General features: G+C 41.9%; 1 protein-coding gene across 1 annotated transcript in view; it reads left to right on the top strand.

Moving 5' to 3' along the window:
- ryr3 (ryanodine receptor 3) overlaps window positions 1-18,546 on the top strand; it is a 296,068-nt gene that overhangs the window by 180,650 nt on the left and 96,872 nt on the right. Inside the window, exons 57-67 of the mRNA XM_060915728.1 lie at window positions 844-919; window positions 998-1,121; window positions 3,644-3,759; window positions 5,743-5,810; window positions 5,959-6,080; window positions 6,231-6,280; window positions 6,406-6,466; window positions 9,291-9,529; window positions 11,360-11,441; window positions 11,528-11,658; window positions 11,782-12,099. Coding sequence (XP_060771711.1) covers window positions 844-919; window positions 998-1,121; window positions 3,644-3,759; window positions 5,743-5,810; window positions 5,959-6,080; window positions 6,231-6,280; window positions 6,406-6,466; window positions 9,291-9,529; window positions 11,360-11,441; window positions 11,528-11,658; window positions 11,782-12,099 — 1,387 coding nt within the window. The remainder of the gene's footprint in view (window positions 1-843; window positions 920-997; window positions 1,122-3,643; window positions 3,760-5,742; window positions 5,811-5,958; window positions 6,081-6,230; window positions 6,281-6,405; window positions 6,467-9,290; window positions 9,530-11,359; window positions 11,442-11,527; window positions 11,659-11,781; window positions 12,100-18,546) is intronic.

Below are 18,546 nucleotides of genomic sequence, written 5' to 3'. Positions count from 1 at the left end.
ATGCAAATCCTTTTTGACATATATTCAAATTAATACAATACAAAGGCAAGATATTTAATGTTCAAATTGATAAACTTTATTTTATTTATTTATTTATTTGTAAATATACACTCATATAATATATTTGATGCCTCCAACACGTTCCAAAAAGGTTGGAACGGGGTAACAGACGACTGGGAAAATTGTGGAATGCTCAAAAAAATAGCTATTTGGAACATCCGTTCATTATCTGTAGCTGCTTATCCTGAACAGGGTTACAGGCAAGCTGGAGCCAATCCCAGCTGACTACGGGCGAGAGGTGGGGTACACCCTGGACAAATTGTCAGGTCATTGCAGGGCTGACACAGAGACAATCAACCATTCACATCTACAGTCGATTTAGAGCCTCCAATTAGCCTAACCTGCATGTCTTTGGGGGAAACTGGAGCACTCGGAGGAAACCCACACAGACATGGGGAGAGCATGCAAACTCCACACAGAAAGGCCCCTGTCGGCCACTGGGCTCAAACCCAGAACCTTCTTGCTGTGAGGCAACAGTGCTAACCACTACACCACCGTGCCGCCCTGTTTGAAACATTCTACAGGTAAATTGGCAAGTGCAAAGGCTCGGTCGTTCATATGCAAGAATGGGGTGCGGTTCACCACTTTGGGAAAAAGTCAACTGAATATAGATTGAAAAGGATTTGCAAATCATTGCATTCTGTTTTCTTTTACATTTCATAGAGAGTTCAAACTTTTTTGGAACTAGGGTTGTAATATTTTTCACATCACTGTGAAATTCTAATAATACACTCGTATTGTTCACTGTGACTGTTCACTGTTATTATTGTTGACTGTCTGCAGAGTATGGTAGAGGTTGTAGCAGAGAATTACCACAATATTTGGGCAAAGAAAAAGAAACTGGAACTAAGCAGCAAAGGTAGTATTGTTTTCTTGGAGACCTACCTGGACTGTCTGAGGTTTCACAATTCACCATGAGTTGTCTTTCTGTTTGCAGGAGGTGGGACTCACCCACTGCTGGTACCCTATGACACATTGACAGCAAAGGAGAAGTTCAGAGATAGAGAAAAGGCTCAGGAGCTCTTTAAATTCCTGCAGCTCAATGGATATGCAATAAGCAGGTATGTGAGTCTCTGCAAGCTTTGCTTCTTTCCATCTTTGCTGGCTTAGAATGAAAATGTGATTGTTTTATGAATGATATACAGTATCAGTTAAAAGTTTGGACACACCTTCTTATTCCGTGGCTTTTCCTTATTTTTATTAATTAAAAACACACTTCATGTATTAAAGTAATGATGGACTGTCGTTTCTCTTTATTGAGTTACATTACAAAGACATGCGATTAGGTTAACATGGGGCGGCCTTGGGCTGAAGTGCCCTTGAGTAAGGCATCTAACCCCCAACTGCTCCCTGGGTGCTATAGCATGGCTGCCCACTGCTCTGGGTATGTGTGTGTGTTCATTGCTCACTTGTGTGTGCATATGTGCATTCACTGATGGGTTAAATGCAGAGGACGAATTTCACTGTGCTTGTGACAAATAAAGGCTTCTTCTTCTTTAAAAAAATTACATTAAATGAAATTACATTAGATTGCAGGCAGGGCGGCACGGTGGTGTAGTGGTTAGCGCTGTCGCCTCACAGCAAGAAGGTCCGGGTTCGAGCCCCGTGGCCGACGAGGGCCTTTCTGTGCGGAGTTTGCATGTTGTCCGTGTGGGTTTGTTCCGGTTTCCCCCACAGTCCAAAGACATGCAGGTTAGGTTAACTGGTGACTCTAAATTGACCGTAGGTGTGAATGGTTGTCTGTGTCTCTGTTGCCCCTTTTCCACCAAAGCAGTTCCAGGGCTGGTTCGGAGCCAGTGCTTAGTTTGGAACTGGGTTTTCTGTTTCCACTGACAAAGAACTGGCTCTGGGGCCAGAAAAAACGGTTCCAGGCTAGCACCAACTCTCTGCTGGGCCAGAGGAAAGAACCGCTTACGTCAGCAGGGGGGGCCGAGTTGTTAAGACCAACAACAATAACAAGACCGCAAAAGATCGCCGTTTTTAAGCGACGAGAAGCAGCAGCTGTACAAATGCAAAGTCATCCATTATTATTATTATTATTGTTGTTGTTGCTGCTGCTTCTTCCGTGTTGTTTTTGCTTTGATATTCACGCCAAGGTTTATGTAAGCGTAGCGCCGTAATTGACGTATACAGCAACGTAATGACGTGGCTCCGCTTAGCACCGCGAGCTATGGAAAAGCAAACTGGTTCTCAGCTGGCTCACAAGTTGAACGAGTTGTGAACCAGCACCAGCACTGGCCCCGAACCAGCCCTGGAACTGATTTGGTGGAAAAGGGGTATGTGTCAGCCCTGTGATGACCTGGCGACTTGTCCAGGGTGTACCCCGCCTTTCACCCGTAGTCAGCTGGGATGGGCTCCAGTTTGCCTGTGACCCTGTAGAAGGATAAAGCGGCTACAGATAATGAGATGAGATGAGAGATTGCAGGCATTTAGCACATGCTTTTATCCAGAGCGATGTACAACAAGTGCAAAAGTCATGTACAAGAAGTGCTGAACTTCTAGACAAGAACGTTCTAGTGCCAAATGAACAAGTGACAGAATAACACAGAGTGTAGTCTTCTGTTGAAGTAAAAACAATCAGCAAACAAGGCAACCATACAAATGAGCTGACAAAGTACAACTAAACAGAGAAAAATAAAACCCCACCGGGGGTGGCACGGTGGTGTAGTAGTTAGCACTGTAGCCTCACAGCTAGAAGGTTCTCGGTTTGAGGCCAGTGGCCGATGAGGGCCTTTCTGTGTGGGTTTCCTCCGGGTGCTCCGGTTTCCCTCACAGTCCAAAGACATGCAGGTTAGATTGATTGGTGGTCTGTAGGTGTGAATGGTTGTTTGTCTATGTGTCAGCCCTGCGATGATTTGGCGACTTGTCCAGGGTGTACCCCACCTCTTGCCCATAGTCAGCTGGGATAGGCTCCAGCTTGCCTGCGACCCTGCACAGGATAAGCAGTTATGGATAATGGATGGATAGAAAACCCCAATGGCTAACCCCATGTCATCATGACCAGGCTAAACAATACACAGCCTGGGTTGGTCAAGACCAATATGTGATTACACAGTGGGCAGGAAAGCAGTTGAGTGGTTCTTGACATAACATGGATTAATGCAGTTGTGGAATAGGGCTATTTACAGTATTTTTATTATTTACTATTTACTGTTTGATAAGCTCAAACGCGTTAAGAAGTCAAGAAATTACACTAATTAACTTTTGACGAGGCACCTGTTAATAGAAAAGAATTCCAGGTGACTACCTCATAAAGCTGGTTAAGATAATGCCAATAGTGTGCAAAGCGTCATCAAGGTAAACGCTGGCTACTTTGAAGAATCTAAAATATGAAACACATTTTGTTTTTTTTGTTAATCACATAATTCCATATATATTCAATGTGTTATTCCATAGTGTTGATGTCTTCAGTATTGTTCTACAATGTAGAAAGTAGTCAAAATACAGAAAAACCTATGAAAGAGTAGACATGTCCGTACTTTTGGCTGGTACTGTATGTGTTTTGTCATAACCACTCCTTACAGTAACAATGCATACTGGGTGTCACTTGTATTGATCACCAACTGGAAATTTTTCTTACTAGAGGTTTGAAGGACTTGGAGCAGGATTCCTCCTCTATGGAAAAGAGGATCGCTTACAAGTTCCTCAAGAGGCTGTTGAGTTACGTAGACTCAGCACAGGAATTCATCGCACATTTGGGTGAGTTATTATCAAGAACATTGGTAAAAACCCACATGCAGTTATCTATATTATACATAATTTAAGTGATAATCATTATCCACTACAAGACTGAATACAGTGAACAAGAATTTAGACATGTCGCTCTAAACTGACAAAAGGAACAGGTGATCTGTATACGCAAAAATCACTTGCTGTTGAATTTTGGTAATAGACATTTAAAACGTGTTACCTATCTGTTACAGGTCAGAATTGTAGGTCAGGTGGAATTAGGGAGCCTTACTATAGCTAGGATTAGCCAAGTGGTTAGAGCGCTAGACCACTAAGCAAATGGTCCCCGGTTCAAGCCTCGCCTCGGACGGTGATCTGGGGCTTGCCTCCTGTCCAACCAGCAGTGAATGGGGACCTGGTGGAAACATTGGGAAAGTTAAAGGTGGTGAGGAAAGGAACTGGCCACCCTACCTCACCATGCCAACGGCCTAAACAGAGTGTGCTCTCTAACAGGCACTCCCCAACGTATGTACAAAAAACGTATATGGAACTCTTTGACTTGACCTTGGGGTTAGGATTTTGGAAGACTTTGTATTTTAAACTACTTGATAACATAATAAGACGGGACTCATTACATCACATCACACATCACATCATCTCTAGCCGCTTTATCCTTCTACAGGGTCGCAGGCAAGCTGGAGCCTATCCCAGCTAACTACGGGCGAAAGGCGGGGTACACCCTGGACAAGTCGCCAGGTCATCACAGGGCTGACACATAGACACAGACAACCATTCACGCTCACATTCACACCTACGGTCAATTTAGAGTCACCAGTTAACCTAACCTGCATGTCTTTGGACTGTGGGGGAAACCGGAGCACCCGGAGGAAACCCACGTGGACACGGGGAGAACATGCAAACTCTGCACAGAAAGGCCCTCGCCGGCCCCGGGGCTCGAACCCGGACCTTCTTGCTGTGAGGCGACAGCGCTAACCACTATACCACCGTGCTGCCCGGGACTCATTAATAAATTCAAAATATATATCACTCCTTCTGCTGCAATTGTAGTTGGTCTAGTGGTTAAGGTGTTGGGTTAAGAAGCAGAAGGTTCCAAGTCCAAATCTTGGTGAAATATGGAAAAAGATTTATGGGGGGGGGGAGACTTATTAGGTAGGTAGACAGAGAGGAAGTGGATTGAAGAATGAGAGAAGTGATTCAAAACCCCTTTTAAGAATCTTAGATCATCCAAAATTTTACATAGGTTGGAAATGATGAACTACGTTAAATATTTTAACTCTGGTCAAAAAAAAATCGCCTAGGTTGAAATTTTTTGACCTGTAACATACAATACAAATTCAAAACTACACCCGAATTACACTCTAATGATTGATGATGAGGGCATTTCTGTGTGGACTTTGCATGCCCCCCCCCCCGTGGGTGTGCTCTGGTTTCCCCCACAGTCCAAAGACATGCAGGTTAGGCTAATTGGTGGCTCTAAATTGACTGTAGGTGTGAATGGTTGTTTGTCTCTGTGTCAGCCCTGCGATAACCTGGTGACTTGTCCAGGGTGTACCCCACCTCTTGCCCATAGTCAGCTGGGATAGGCTCCAGCTTGCCTGTGACCCTGTAGAACAGGATAAGTGGCTACAGATAACGGATGGCTGGATGATTGATGATGTGGTTAGCACTGTTGTGTCACAGCAAGAATGTCCTGGGTTTGAGCCCAGTGGCCGACGAGGGCATTTCTGTGTGGAGTTTGCATGTCCCCCCTGTGGGTGTGCTCTGGTTGCCTTCATGGTTCAAAGACATGCATGTTAGGCTAATTGGTGGCTCTAAATTGACTGTGAATGGTTGCTTGTCTCTATGTGTCAGCCCTGCAGTGATCTGGAGACTAGTACAGGGAAGCATAAAATTTTGAAATTACTGTTTATGGTAATTGCACACATTCTGCAGATCTGCAGTATTCCTTTAGAACATCTTGTTCGAGCACTTCTCTTTCCTAAACTTTTACAGAGGCTATGGCCACCAGCGGAAAAACTGACAAATCACCTCATGAGCAAGAGATAAAGTTCTTTGCAAAGGTAAGGTTGGTGGTGTGACACATATGAAGATATATTTTCTCAAATATGGTTTAATTTATTCCTTGCCACTAATCATGTCGGCAATACTTCACTTGCCATAATAAGTCAATGTGATCATTTATATGTCTGCTTCTGATGTTTACGACAGGTCCTGCTGCCATTGCTTGACCAATACTTTAAGAATCACTGCCTTTACTTCCTGTCTTCTCCCAGCATCAACCTGAGCAGCAGTGGTTATGCTTCGAACAAAGAGAAGGAGATGATCACCAGGTTTATTTTATGATTTTTTTTTTTAAAATGAGCGCACATACTTCGAATTCGGCTCTGTTACTAAGATAATGAGGCATGAAAGCTCATTACAAGTTAGTTGAACATGCAAGAGCTCATTTTCTCATTGCTGTCTTTGTCTCTTTTCTACAGTCTTTTCTGTAAGCTGGCTTCTCTGGTTAGACATAGGATTTCTCTTTTTGGTAAGGCTGAATAAGGCTTGATCATTATTCACAGCTTGATCATCATAACCTTCCTTAGTCTTGGGTAATTTATTCAACTTCTGACATATCTAATGTATGTAACTTCAACAACCCTGCCCTGTCAGGAAGTGACTCTGCTACGATGGTGAGCTGTCTGCACATCCTAGCACATTCAGTGGACTTTAGGTAACAGCACATACATACATACATACAGCTTTACAGCTTTTGTGGCCCAAATACATTAAAGCAATTTTGCTATGATTTCGCTTTAAAAAATAAGGAATAAATCTGTTTAAATTGTTGCTATTGTAGCAATGAACAAAATGTTATTTTAGTCAATATTGAAATCATGATTCACAGTTATGTTCTCAATTTAGAAACAAAATAAGTTAATTGTGCTCTATGATTTTATCTCTTAAAGCTAGACGGCCTTTCAATTTCATCAAACCGGTGAAATTTAGTTCCCTGTGAAATTTGGTCATTGTGATGTATGTTTATTTCTGTAATAGCTCACAAAATATCAGGCCATTCTGTGGCTGGGAAGTTCTCATCTCATCTCATTATCTCTAGCCGCTTTATCCTTCTACAGGGTCGCAGGCAAGCTGGAGCCTATCCCAGCTGACTATGGGCGAAAGGCGGGGTACACCCTGGACAAGTCGCCAGGTCATCACAGGGCTGACACATAGACACAGACAACCATTCACACTCACATTCACACCTACGCTCAATTTAGAGTCACCAGTTAACCTAACCTGCATGTCTTTGGACTGTGGGGGAAACCGGAGCACCCGGAGGAAACCCACGCGGACACGGGGAGAACATGCAAACTCCACACAGAAAGGCCCTCGCCGGCCACGGGGCTCGAACCCAGGACCTTCTTGCTGTGAGGCGACAGTGCTAACCACTACACCACCGTGGGCTGGGAAGTTATTTAATTTAATTTGAGGGAATTAAAGAAAATAATGTGCATGAAATCACTCGCTTCGTGCAGTCAAGCAGACAGAGGAAGTCCGTGTGCGCATGCGCAGGTTTACCTTCTTCTTCTTCTTCTTTTGGGTTTTACAGCAGCTGGCATCCACAGTGTTGCATTACTGCCATCTACAGGTTTACCTTTGACCGTGCACTGAAAGTTCCATCATTCTGTCGCGAAACGAACAGCTGATCACACCGAGGTGCTCGCTGAGCGCCGATATTTATTAGTTTGGTCCTGCGTTTCCTTTCCTTCGTATATAACATAGTGTATGTTTTTCTCCCTTTCCATTACTGTAGTCAGTCTTTAACATTTCATTCGCACACTCACGTCCTCCATTTTTCTCTCCTGTTTCAAATTTGTATCCCACAATGCCTTGCGCGAACAGGGAAAGCCCACCACATGATGCATGACATAGTATCTTGAATTGGGTCATGGTGAAGCAGGAAAAAATAGCAGAGAATTTAGGGCCATAAACTTGAAAACTCTGAAAGGCAGTCTACCTTTAAAGCAAGCCTCGCTTGCTGAGCTCACTCCAAAACACCCACCACCACCCAAACTCCATCTTTCTTGTCTTTTAATTGTTTTATACATTTCTCTTTATATAATTTTTACCAACGTGAATAGTAATGGTTGTCTTCAAACGTTGCTTCTCCTTGTACGTATTTGTATGTATTGTGTGTATGAGTATTATTAGATTTCTTGTATATTTAAATGTCTCATGGTTTGCATACATGTATATATGTATTTGTGTGTGTGTGTGTGTGTGTGTGTGTATAGATAGATAGATAGATAGATAGATAGATAGATAGATAGATAGATATAAAAATATAAAGTTTTTTTTTTTAACACATACATATATGTGACGAGTCATGGATTCCACGGACACATGTCGGCCGAAACAAATCCGAGAAAATCGCAAAAGAAGCAGCAATAACTGCAACTCAACGTTTCCGGTAACTGTTAGATCTGAGACATTCTTGCTCTGTTGTGTTACCGAGATTGTTACAATGCCATTTCGGAGACTTTATGAGTGGGTACGAGTTAAAAAAAGTCTTTTACGATACACGTGCGAGTCAAAGACGCGTGCAAAGTAAACAGAAAATCATTCATATACGGTATGCATAAATACTACTCATAAATATTACTTATTATGACTATTAGTTTATTAACTGACTAATTCTGTCCTTCGATAATAACTATAGATTAAACGCCAATCTGTAAAATTGTCATTCAACATAAGTCACAGTAAAAGTACAAATTAAAGCTCAGGTAGGTAATTTTTTTTTTTTTTTTTATATTTCTTGAAACTCTTTACAGTGGTGTTAGAAAGTTTGTTCATGTCCCCCCTCGTGCATGAATTGTAATGCTTCTCTTGCGATTTTCTCAGATTCGTTTCGGCCGACATGTGTCTGTGGATTCCATGACTCGTCACATATTTGCATTATTGCTATTATGGCTGTTAAAACTTCATGTCTGCTGCTGGCCTGTGGGGGATGGGGGTAAAGTTGCGATTCGATACCCACATACTTACTAATATAATGAGAAGAACCGCCCCTGAACTAAGCCATTCCGCCAAAGATAACCGTTAATTTGTCTATCCCGCTCTAGCTTAATACATCGCTATTGTAGTAGACAAGAGTGTTCCTGACAAATAATTTTATGCAAAAATTAACAGCCTTTGGAAGTAAAAAAGACACATTTTGTGTTTGACCTGTAAATCTTTAAATTGAAAGAGGACAGCTCTTTGGCCATGTTAATGAGGTTAAAGCTTTTAAATGCTAAAACAGGGCAGCACAGCAGGCAGCTCAAAGCTCCAGAGTTGCCGGTTCGATCCAGAGCTTGGGTGACTGTCTGTGTGGAGTTCTGTGCAGGTTCTCCCTGTGTCCACATAGGTTTCAGACAGATTATCTGTCTTCCTTCCACCTTCCAAAAACATGCCGTTAGTTGGATTGGCGACACAAAATTGCCACGATATTTAAGTCACAATAGAATGCACACAAGAGTTTGCTGGGCTGATGATGTGGCCTGCTTTTCTAGGACAGTGATGAAGTCTGGCTCTGAGCTGGTGAAGGCTGGAGTCAGGACGTTCTTTGAGAATGCTGCAGAAGACTTGGAGAAGACTGTGGAGAACCTGAAGCTGGGCAAGATGGGCCAATCTCGTACCCAGATGAAGGGAGTGGCACAGATCATCAACTATACCTCAGTGGCACTGCTACCTATTCTTACTGCTCTGTTTCATCACATCACTGAGCACCATTTTGGGGTGGACTTGCTGTGTAAGTGGACAATCAGTCACTTGTCACACAAGCTAAATGAGCAGCTCCAAAATACTAAAAGGACCATCATTATTTCCATTAAACCCTGTCAGGAAAAAAAAAAAAAGTTCAACAGAGGTCCTTAAAGGAGATACGCAGAACCATGGCCTCACTTTTTGTTTATAAATGCCTTGAGACCTCAAGAATGGCACAGGAATAGTTTTAAGCGTTAACAATAAATTTAATATAGTAATTTTTACGATTAAAATTATTTATATAGGTAGCGGTCTGAGTGAATGACCTTGACATCCATGACATCACAGCAGGAAGGCTATTGGTCTCATCACCAGTTCCGCTATACTAAAACACAGAGCTGACTGCAACTTCGAGCTTCCATTTTGAGCTAATTTATCGCCATGCCACGTAGATGTGTTGCTGGCCGGTGCAGCAACATGACAGAAGGTGGATTTATGTTGCATTCATGGCCCAAGAATGTTCAAACTGCAAAGATTTGGACGCGTTTTGCAAGAAGTTCACGGGCACATTGGGCGCCTACAAAGTGGTCTCTCCTCTGCTCTGAACATTTGATTGAAGACTCGTACGAGACCTCTGATCTGTTGTGGAGTGTTGGCTTTAAGCCTGTATGGAAAGAGGGTGCAGTACCAACAATTAAATGAAAATAAAACTACAAGAAAAGGAAAGGGTTTTTTTTTGTTTTGTTTTTTTAGCGAAAGTAAGTTCAGTTGCACCAGTTCTCCCGGAGTGTGAGGCGAGGGTTGTTGCTAAAACCTGGGACGGAATGGGACGTGACATATTATCACTCGGGCAGTGACCTCCCTGCAGTTGTTGCTAAAACCGGTGATGTCCCATTCCGTCCTGTCCCGGGTTTTAGTAATTGCCTGAGCCGAGCAGTAATGGCGGAGTACGCCGTATGGAGAAAATGGAGAATGACTGGACCAACCGTCTGATTTCTCTGCTGGATATGCTCGCCTCAGCAGCAATATCTCGCCCTTACGTGGAAGAAGCGAATGAACAGAGAACTGAACAAACAACTGAAAGTCAGATTGTTTCAAAACAATCGGCCACAAGGTCGACCTTCAGGAAGTGAGAGCACAGACGGGTAAGACGTGACTCTCATTTGGATAAAAAACAACAAAAACAACAACACTCGTTGTTTACCTGCACTTAGATTAATACATGTAACTTGTATTGTGTGTTTAAGTTACCGGTATAAGATTATTTAATTTGCTTCAGAATGTGATTGTCTCAGTTCATCTGATTATTTAATTAGCCTTTTACGTTTTATCAGTGAAAATGCATGCATGTACATGTTGCATAAGTTATAACACCTATCCTGTTTTAATGAGAGTCAACCCACAATCAATGAAGTCAAATCAGTCTTAGTTGAGCAACTCGGTAACGATATTTCTTACTTTCATCATAAATTTTTATTTATATGACTTTGGTCTATAGCTGTCAAAGGCCTCGGCTTTAAAACCGGTTACCGCTGTGACGTCACGCACTCAGGGCTGACTGGCTCAGCGGGGCAGCTCGAATGCCAACTTGGCGGTCGATTTTAACTCTCAAAAATATATTTTTTAATTCACATTTATGCAGCGTACAAGAGTCAAGGATGGAGATACTATCCACTCAGAAATTTATTTAAAAATAAAGGTTCTGCATATCTGCTTTAAGGTCACTTAAATGATGTTTCTCTTACTACAGGTACAAAAGACACATCATTCACTGTAGCACCACAGTGACAAACATTTGTACCCTAAAACCTCATTTTATTGCCTTTTTAAGATTCCCATGAGAATAGTAATATTGTTTCATGTTGCTGCATTTCAGTGGATGACGTTCAGCTGTCCTGCTATCGAATTCTGACCAGCCTGTACTCTCTGGGAAATGGCAAAAACATCTATGTTGAAAAGTAATGTAGATTTCTGATTGCTTTGTTGATCAGGCTGTTAACTATTTTCTCTGCTTTATTTATGTCTGAGTTCTGCATTTTAACAGACAGCTTCCTGTGCTGGGAGAATGCTTGGCTACTCTGGTGGGAGCCATGCCTGTGGCTTTCCTGGAGCCTCATCTGAACATGCACAACCCACGCTCTGTCTTCAATACCAAGACACCCAGAGAGAGAGCAAGTGAGTGCACACAGTATTACAGAAAACACATATGTATTATTTATATTATTCTATTCATTATTTTTTTTAATTCATTCATTCAAACAAATCGATTGAAGAGTTCCATTGTTATTATGCTTCTAGTTCTGAGCATGCCTGACACTGTGGAGGAGATGTGTCCTGAGATGCCACGTCTGGACGGCCTGATGAAAGACATTCATGACATCTCGGAGTCTGGAGCTCGCTACACTGAGATGCCGCAAGTCATCGAGGTCATCCTGCCCTTGCTGTGTAACTATCTTTCGTACTGGTGGGAAAAGGGTCCTGAGAACTCCCCCAGTCATGTGAGCTGCTGTACCACTGTCACCTCCGAGCACCTCAGCCTCATCCTGGGCAACATCCTCAAGATCCTGAACAACAACCTGGGTATAGATGAAGCCTCGTGGATGAAGAGGCTTGCAGGTGAGTGAGATTTCACTAAAAACCCAATTATCTAAAAGATTATTTTATATACTTCAGGGCTTTTAAAAAAAGTGTGGCTTATATCATACTAAAATTGCCTTTCGTGAGATTTCACAGGACATACACCTGTAGGAAAAAAATGTAAATGAATGCATCAACACATTGCAGTGTATTCAGTAAAATCATCCATCCATCCATCCATCCATCCATCCATCTAGTCTGGTTAACACCAGACCATATCACAAGTGAAATATGGTCTGGAATCCGCCTATTGAATTTCTCGTAGGGGAGGTGTGGTTTACGATTGTCAACGGCCGTTTATTGGACGTTGCGAATGTCTATCATTTGGCGTATACGTAGCCCATGGCCAATCATGGCAGTTGTACCCAGTGACGTAGTTACAGCGACGAAGAGGCGAAGAAAGACTGTAACGCCAAACGCTGTTCTTTTTTTAAAACAAACTTTCGCTCTAAACCAGGGGTCACCAAACTATGGCCCGCGGGCCAGATCCGGCCCGCCACCCCCCTTTGACCGGTCCCCCAGCCCCTCTGCCCCCCATCACTTGAACCGGCCCTATGAGGCAATCCCCAAAAGTGGTCATGGCCTATTTTTTTAAATTGCTTTTTGGCAAATAATAACATGTCTGCATCTTGTATTTTGTTGATTTTATCAATTAAAATTGATATTTAGTTATAAAATGAACTATTCATATTTTCCGAATTTTCGTCATATGCTCGCGATCAAGCAGTGACAGGCAGCGCACGCGCAGAGAACTGTCAGTGTTCAGGACAGCAAAATGGCGAGCGGTCAGGGAAAAGCTGACAGAGAGTGCAGAGTTTTTAAAGAACAGTGGACCACCGATTATTTTTTCGTTCAGTGTAAGGACCGTGCAGTTTATCTTGTATGTAAAGAAAGTGTGCTGGTTTTCAAAGAATATAATCTGCGTCGTCACTACGAAACCCAACACAAAGAGTATGCTAGTTTGCGAGGGCAAACAAGAGAAGACAGGATTCGGAGGATGAAATGCGGACTGGCTGCACAACAGAATGTATTCCTTCGCCAAACCCAGATCAACCAGGCTGCTGTCCGAGCTAGCTATAAGGTAGCTCACCTACTAGCTACCCATGGAAAGCCGTTTACTGATGGGGACTTTGTTAAAGTATGCATGCTTGCCGTGGCCGAGGAGGCGTGTCCCAACAAGAAGGATGCGCTCAACGCGGGGAGTCTCTCCGCACCTGCTATGACCAGGCGAACCGAAGATTTGGGGGACAACGTGTATGACCAGCTGAATGAGAAAGCGTCAGAATTCGAGTTTTTTGCTTTGGCCATGGATGAGAGCAATGACGTGCAGGACACAGCACAACTGCTGTGATCTATTGATCTATTGCTCATATTATTATAATTTCACTGTTTTTTAAAATGTATTTATTTTATAGGCCTATTTATTTGACCTTTATTAAGTGCTGCATACAATTATTATTTATATTATTAATAATATCAACAGGCCTACCTACAATTTATAATTTTCCACTCACCTTTGCCAGTGTCAATCACCTCAAATAGGCAGATGTTTCTTACCTTGACAGCTTTGATATTATTTGTATTAGAAAATAAATAAATGGAATATCAGTGGTATTTCAAATTAAAACAAAGTGTGAAGACTTGATTACTACTTTTGCAAACCACTAGTAAAGATAAACAAATATGTGCCAGGAATCAAGTGTTGATATAGTAGTATGGATATAGTAGTGGGGATGGCCGTACCAGGCTAGTAATCTCTACTACACAATGAGGCCTGCTGGTGGTCATATTTGTCTGGGTCATACGATTCTATGTGATATAGCTGACCCGACCCCGGCCCCCATCACAGTCAGGAACGACAATGTGGCCCCCAGAGAAAAAAGTTTGGTGACCCCTGCTCTAAACTATTCAGAACAGTGTCTAAAGCTTGATCGAAAGTTTGGTTCGTATCGCTCGCCGCCATGTTAAATGTGATCCGTAAACAGTTCCAAATAAACTACAAGCTTCCGTTTGTCGAGTAGTACGCGTCACCGTCTTTCCACCCCTCCCCACTCTCTGATTGGCTCCCTAACTCAGGCGAGCCTTAGACCATAGTTTCCATGCTGTCTTTTCAGATCGGAACGATTGTGCAAAGCAGCATGGGATTTCCCAGGCTACCATCCATCCATCATCGATACCTCTTATAAGTCAGGGTCACGGGGAAGCTGGAGCCAATCCCAGCTGACTTTGGGTGAGAGGTGGGGTTCACCCTCAGCAGATCACTTGACTTGCAAGTGACATCAAAGCAAAATAGAAACCCGGATGTCGGCCATGTTGGTGGATATACAAATGCGGAGTCAAGCAACATTCCGTACAAAACAGTCATGTGTGCACAACTCTCTTTGTTTTTCTACTGCTTTAAGCGTTCTTTTAGCTATGCCATATCTTTGTGTTGGTTGTGGTCACAACAGTACTTGTGACCGTGATGCATTCCGATTTTTTAGAATTCCGTTCGAGGGCGAGGAAACTCTGAGGCTTAGTACAGAGAGGAGACGAGGGGATCAGGACATTTCATCCAATGACCATTTCGTCCAATAGTTAAGACATTTCGTCCAAAGCCTTTTTCAGACAGACTATCAATTATTTTATATTTCAGGTATTCTGGTGTTCGCGAACAAAAACCCCATGAGCGCTGCTCCACGCCTAAAGATTTAACATGATCCAGCTGGCTTTAAAAATTAATAACTTGGGCAACAGAGCTCACAGCGAAGCCAAGTTTTACAGGCACCTCCCTCTAAGCCCCCCCTTTGAAAGAACACTGTCTCGAGTTGGTAGGATCGCGCCTCGGCCCGGGATTCGTGAACGAACCCCCTGCGAGATCGCTGCTCCGCACCTGAAGATTTAATATGATCCAGCCGGAAACATAGACATGCAAGCGAGCAGCCTGCAATGACAAGGGTGTGAACTCATTCCAGGGTCAGCAAGTGGCAAGGGCCAAAGTGGTTACCCCGCTTAGTATGCTCTTTAGTGTCGAAGTGCACGTACGATGGCACTCATCTGGCTCCTCCTACTCAAGCGAGTAGGACGCTTCTTTGCTTTGCTCCTGCTTTCTTAATCTTTATTTCTATACTTTACTTTCTCATTGAATTTCCACTTTTTTTTCTCTTCTCTTTTCTTCATCTTTATAAGCTTTTAAATTTAATTTTAATTTCCACTTTTTTTTTTTTTTTTTTAAATGCCAGGAAGCAAAAAATCCTGCAGAAAATGCATGGAATTAGAACAGAGGATTTCTATTCTGGAATCAAAGATTAATGCTTTGCCAAAAACGGACGAATTAAAAGTGATATCTCAGGAAAGGAGTACAGAAACAGTGGCTGAGAATGCAGAGATTGCGCTCCGACAGACTGAGGACATTACAGACCAAGTGGAAGAATTCAAAACTCAACCTGTACAAAATGTGAGTACTGAAAACTGGCAAATGATGGGTGCTAAGCCTAAAAACAAAAACAGAAGAGTAATTACTTCAACACCAGCTCGTTCTACAAATTACAATAGGATCTACAATCCTATGGAAAATCCACAGCCCATAAAGCTTCAGAACAAATTTGAATGCCTCAGGGATGTGGAAGAGGATTTGTCAAGTGGACAAACACATAGTAAAAAGAGATCGCACCAAGATCGAAGAGCTGTGAGAAGAGGCAAAAAGCAGCTCGTAACACCACCTGATCCCACAACCCTTGTTCTTGGTGATTCCACTGTAAGACAATTAAAAGGTTATGAGATGATTATTTGTTGTCTTCCAAATGCATCCATCTCTGACACCAAAGACAGCATTTTGAAACTCATGTCCGAGCATAAAACGATTAAGCGTATCGTTGTACATGTGGGAGCAAACGATGTTTTCAGAGAACAGCTGTTTGTCCAAGATGATTTCAGAAAACTTTTTTCTGAGCTCTACAAGACTGGAATTCAATCTTTTATCAGTGGCCCACTCCCAGCGAGAGGAAGTTTTGCTTTTTCTCGACTCTTCAGTCTTAACACCTGGCTTGGAAAAACTTGTTCTTCATTTGGTATGAATTTCATAGACAATTTTAATCTTTTTTGGAATCGCAAAGAATTCTACAAGCCAAATAGCACTGAACTCAGCTGGATTGGAGCCAAAGTCTTAGCAGACCACTACAAACTTGCAATCTTTTCTCAGCCAGCACCGAGGAAAACAGTTGATAAGATGTCGCAGACTGACATAGTTACAAAGCCTAAACAATCATCTTTGCAAGTCGTCATCAAGGACACACAAACATCTGACTTGCAGGCCTCCCAACATTCAAAGACAGACGACTCCACTTCTCCTCGGATGGATTTCCCAAATAGCATGAAAAAACTGCTTCCTATGGCTACGCTCTCTTTTTCTAGTCCAAATTTGTCGCGACAAGCAGTGTACCCAGTTCATCAAAATTGTGTTCGTCCAGGACTTTCAGCTGGCTACAAATCTTTTTCACCATCCAAAAGATACATGTCATCTCCAGTCCTTTCACCCTCAAACCAAATGGAACATTTAGAAAGTCTTGTTTGATGTACTCTGGGTCCCTGCAAATGGATGTAGAAAAAAGCAGGGATCCGATGTTGACACTATTCCTGTGTTGATAAGAAACAGAAAACATAGAGCACATTTAACCCTGGGGGTGAACCAATCTAATCTCCTTCCTGTTTTAAAACAGCATCAGAGTGCACAACCAAATATTACTGTAAAACTAGCCCTTCTGAACATTAGATCACTTTTAAACAAGTCATTTTTAATTAATGATCTTATTTGTAAACACAATCTTGATTTTTTGCTTCTAACTGAAACCTGGCTGGATCAAGCAAATAGTGCTACCACCCTTATCGAAGCAGCTCCCCCAAATTTTAATTTTTTGAATGTTACCCGACAAGGGAAAGGTGGAGGGATCGCAAATATTTTCAAAGTCTCTTTTCAATGTAAACAATCCTCACTTGGTGATTTTATGTCCTTTGAACACTTATGTGCACTTGTTACATGCTCTCCTAACATATTATTATTAACTATTTACAGGCCTCCGAGACATTCAGCCAAAGTCTTTCTTGAAGAGTTTGGTGAATTGTTATCAGTCATTTGCTTAGAGTTTGATTGTCTTATTATATCTGGGGATTTTAACTTACATGTAGATAATACTGATAACATTTATGCCAAAGAACTATTTGCAATTATTGATAACTTTAACCTGGTACAACATGTACAGGGACCGACCCACTCTCGTGGTCATACTCTTGACCTCGTCATCACAAAGGGTCTTACTGTTTCTTATACTGTTGTTGACCTGGCCTTATCTGACCATTTCTGTGTTTTCTTTGAAGTTTCTATGTCTCCTCACATTCAGAATAGCTCAACGACTATAGGCAGGAGAGTCATAAACGACAACACGTGCTCTTTTTAAGCAAGCTCTCTCTCAGAACTCAACCAAAATGTCAGACTCTGTAGATGATTTACTGGAATTTTTTAATTTAAATATGACCCAAATTATGGATGATATTGCTCCATTCAAAATCAAAAGAATCAATGATAAGCAGAAAGCACCATGGAAGCAGTACCCGGCTGTTAAACTGCTAAAGAGAGAATGTAGAAAGACTGAAAGAAAATGGCGCAAATCTAAACTTCACATCCATTATCAAATCCATAAAGAGATGCTTTGTAATTATAATTATGAAATTCGTAAAGCAAGACAGTCTTTCTTCTCCAATATCATCAGCAGGAATATGAACAATGCCCGTGTGCTATTTTCAACAGTAGAGAAGCTAACTAATCCCCCACCACAATTAGCACCTGAACTTCTCTCAGTTAATAAATGCAATGAGTTTGCATCCTTCTTCAAAGGTAAAATTGATAAAATACGGCAGAATATTTCTCATAATATATCTCAGTTGCAAAAAATTGAAAAACTGCAATCACCAATGACACAGATAGATAACTTTAACACAATGTCAGAATTTTGTTTAGTTGATTATGAGACTCTTGAAAAAACTGTACAAAATCTCAGTTCCTCAACATCTGAACTGGACATTCTGCCCACCAACTTTTTTAAGTCTGTTCTTCATCTTATAATTACAGATGTGCTTCAAATCATAAATACATCCTTGGAGACTGGTGTTGTTCCTGTGTCCCTAAAAAAAGCTGTTGTAAAGCCCCTTCTTAAAAAAAATAATCTGGATCCTTCAGTGTTAAATAATTACAGGCCAATATCAAATCTACCATTTATCGGGAAAATCCTGGAAAAAATTGTCTTCAATCAATAAACTGCCTTCTTGATATCAAACAGCCGTTTTGATAATTTTCAGTCAGGATTTCGTGCCAATCATAGCACTGAAACAGCGCTGATTAAAGTTATAAATGACATACGTCTTAATACTGATGCAGGCAAAACATCGGTCCTG

The sequence above is a fragment of the Neoarius graeffei genome, chromosome 3, assembly GCF_027579695.1.
Source record: "Neoarius graeffei isolate fNeoGra1 chromosome 3, fNeoGra1.pri, whole genome shotgun sequence".
In the NCBI taxonomy this organism is placed as follows: Eukaryota; Metazoa; Chordata; class Actinopteri; order Siluriformes; family Ariidae; genus Neoarius; species Neoarius graeffei.
Note: the sequence above shows the minus strand (reverse complement) of the source record. Positions and strands in the feature narration are given on the sequence as shown.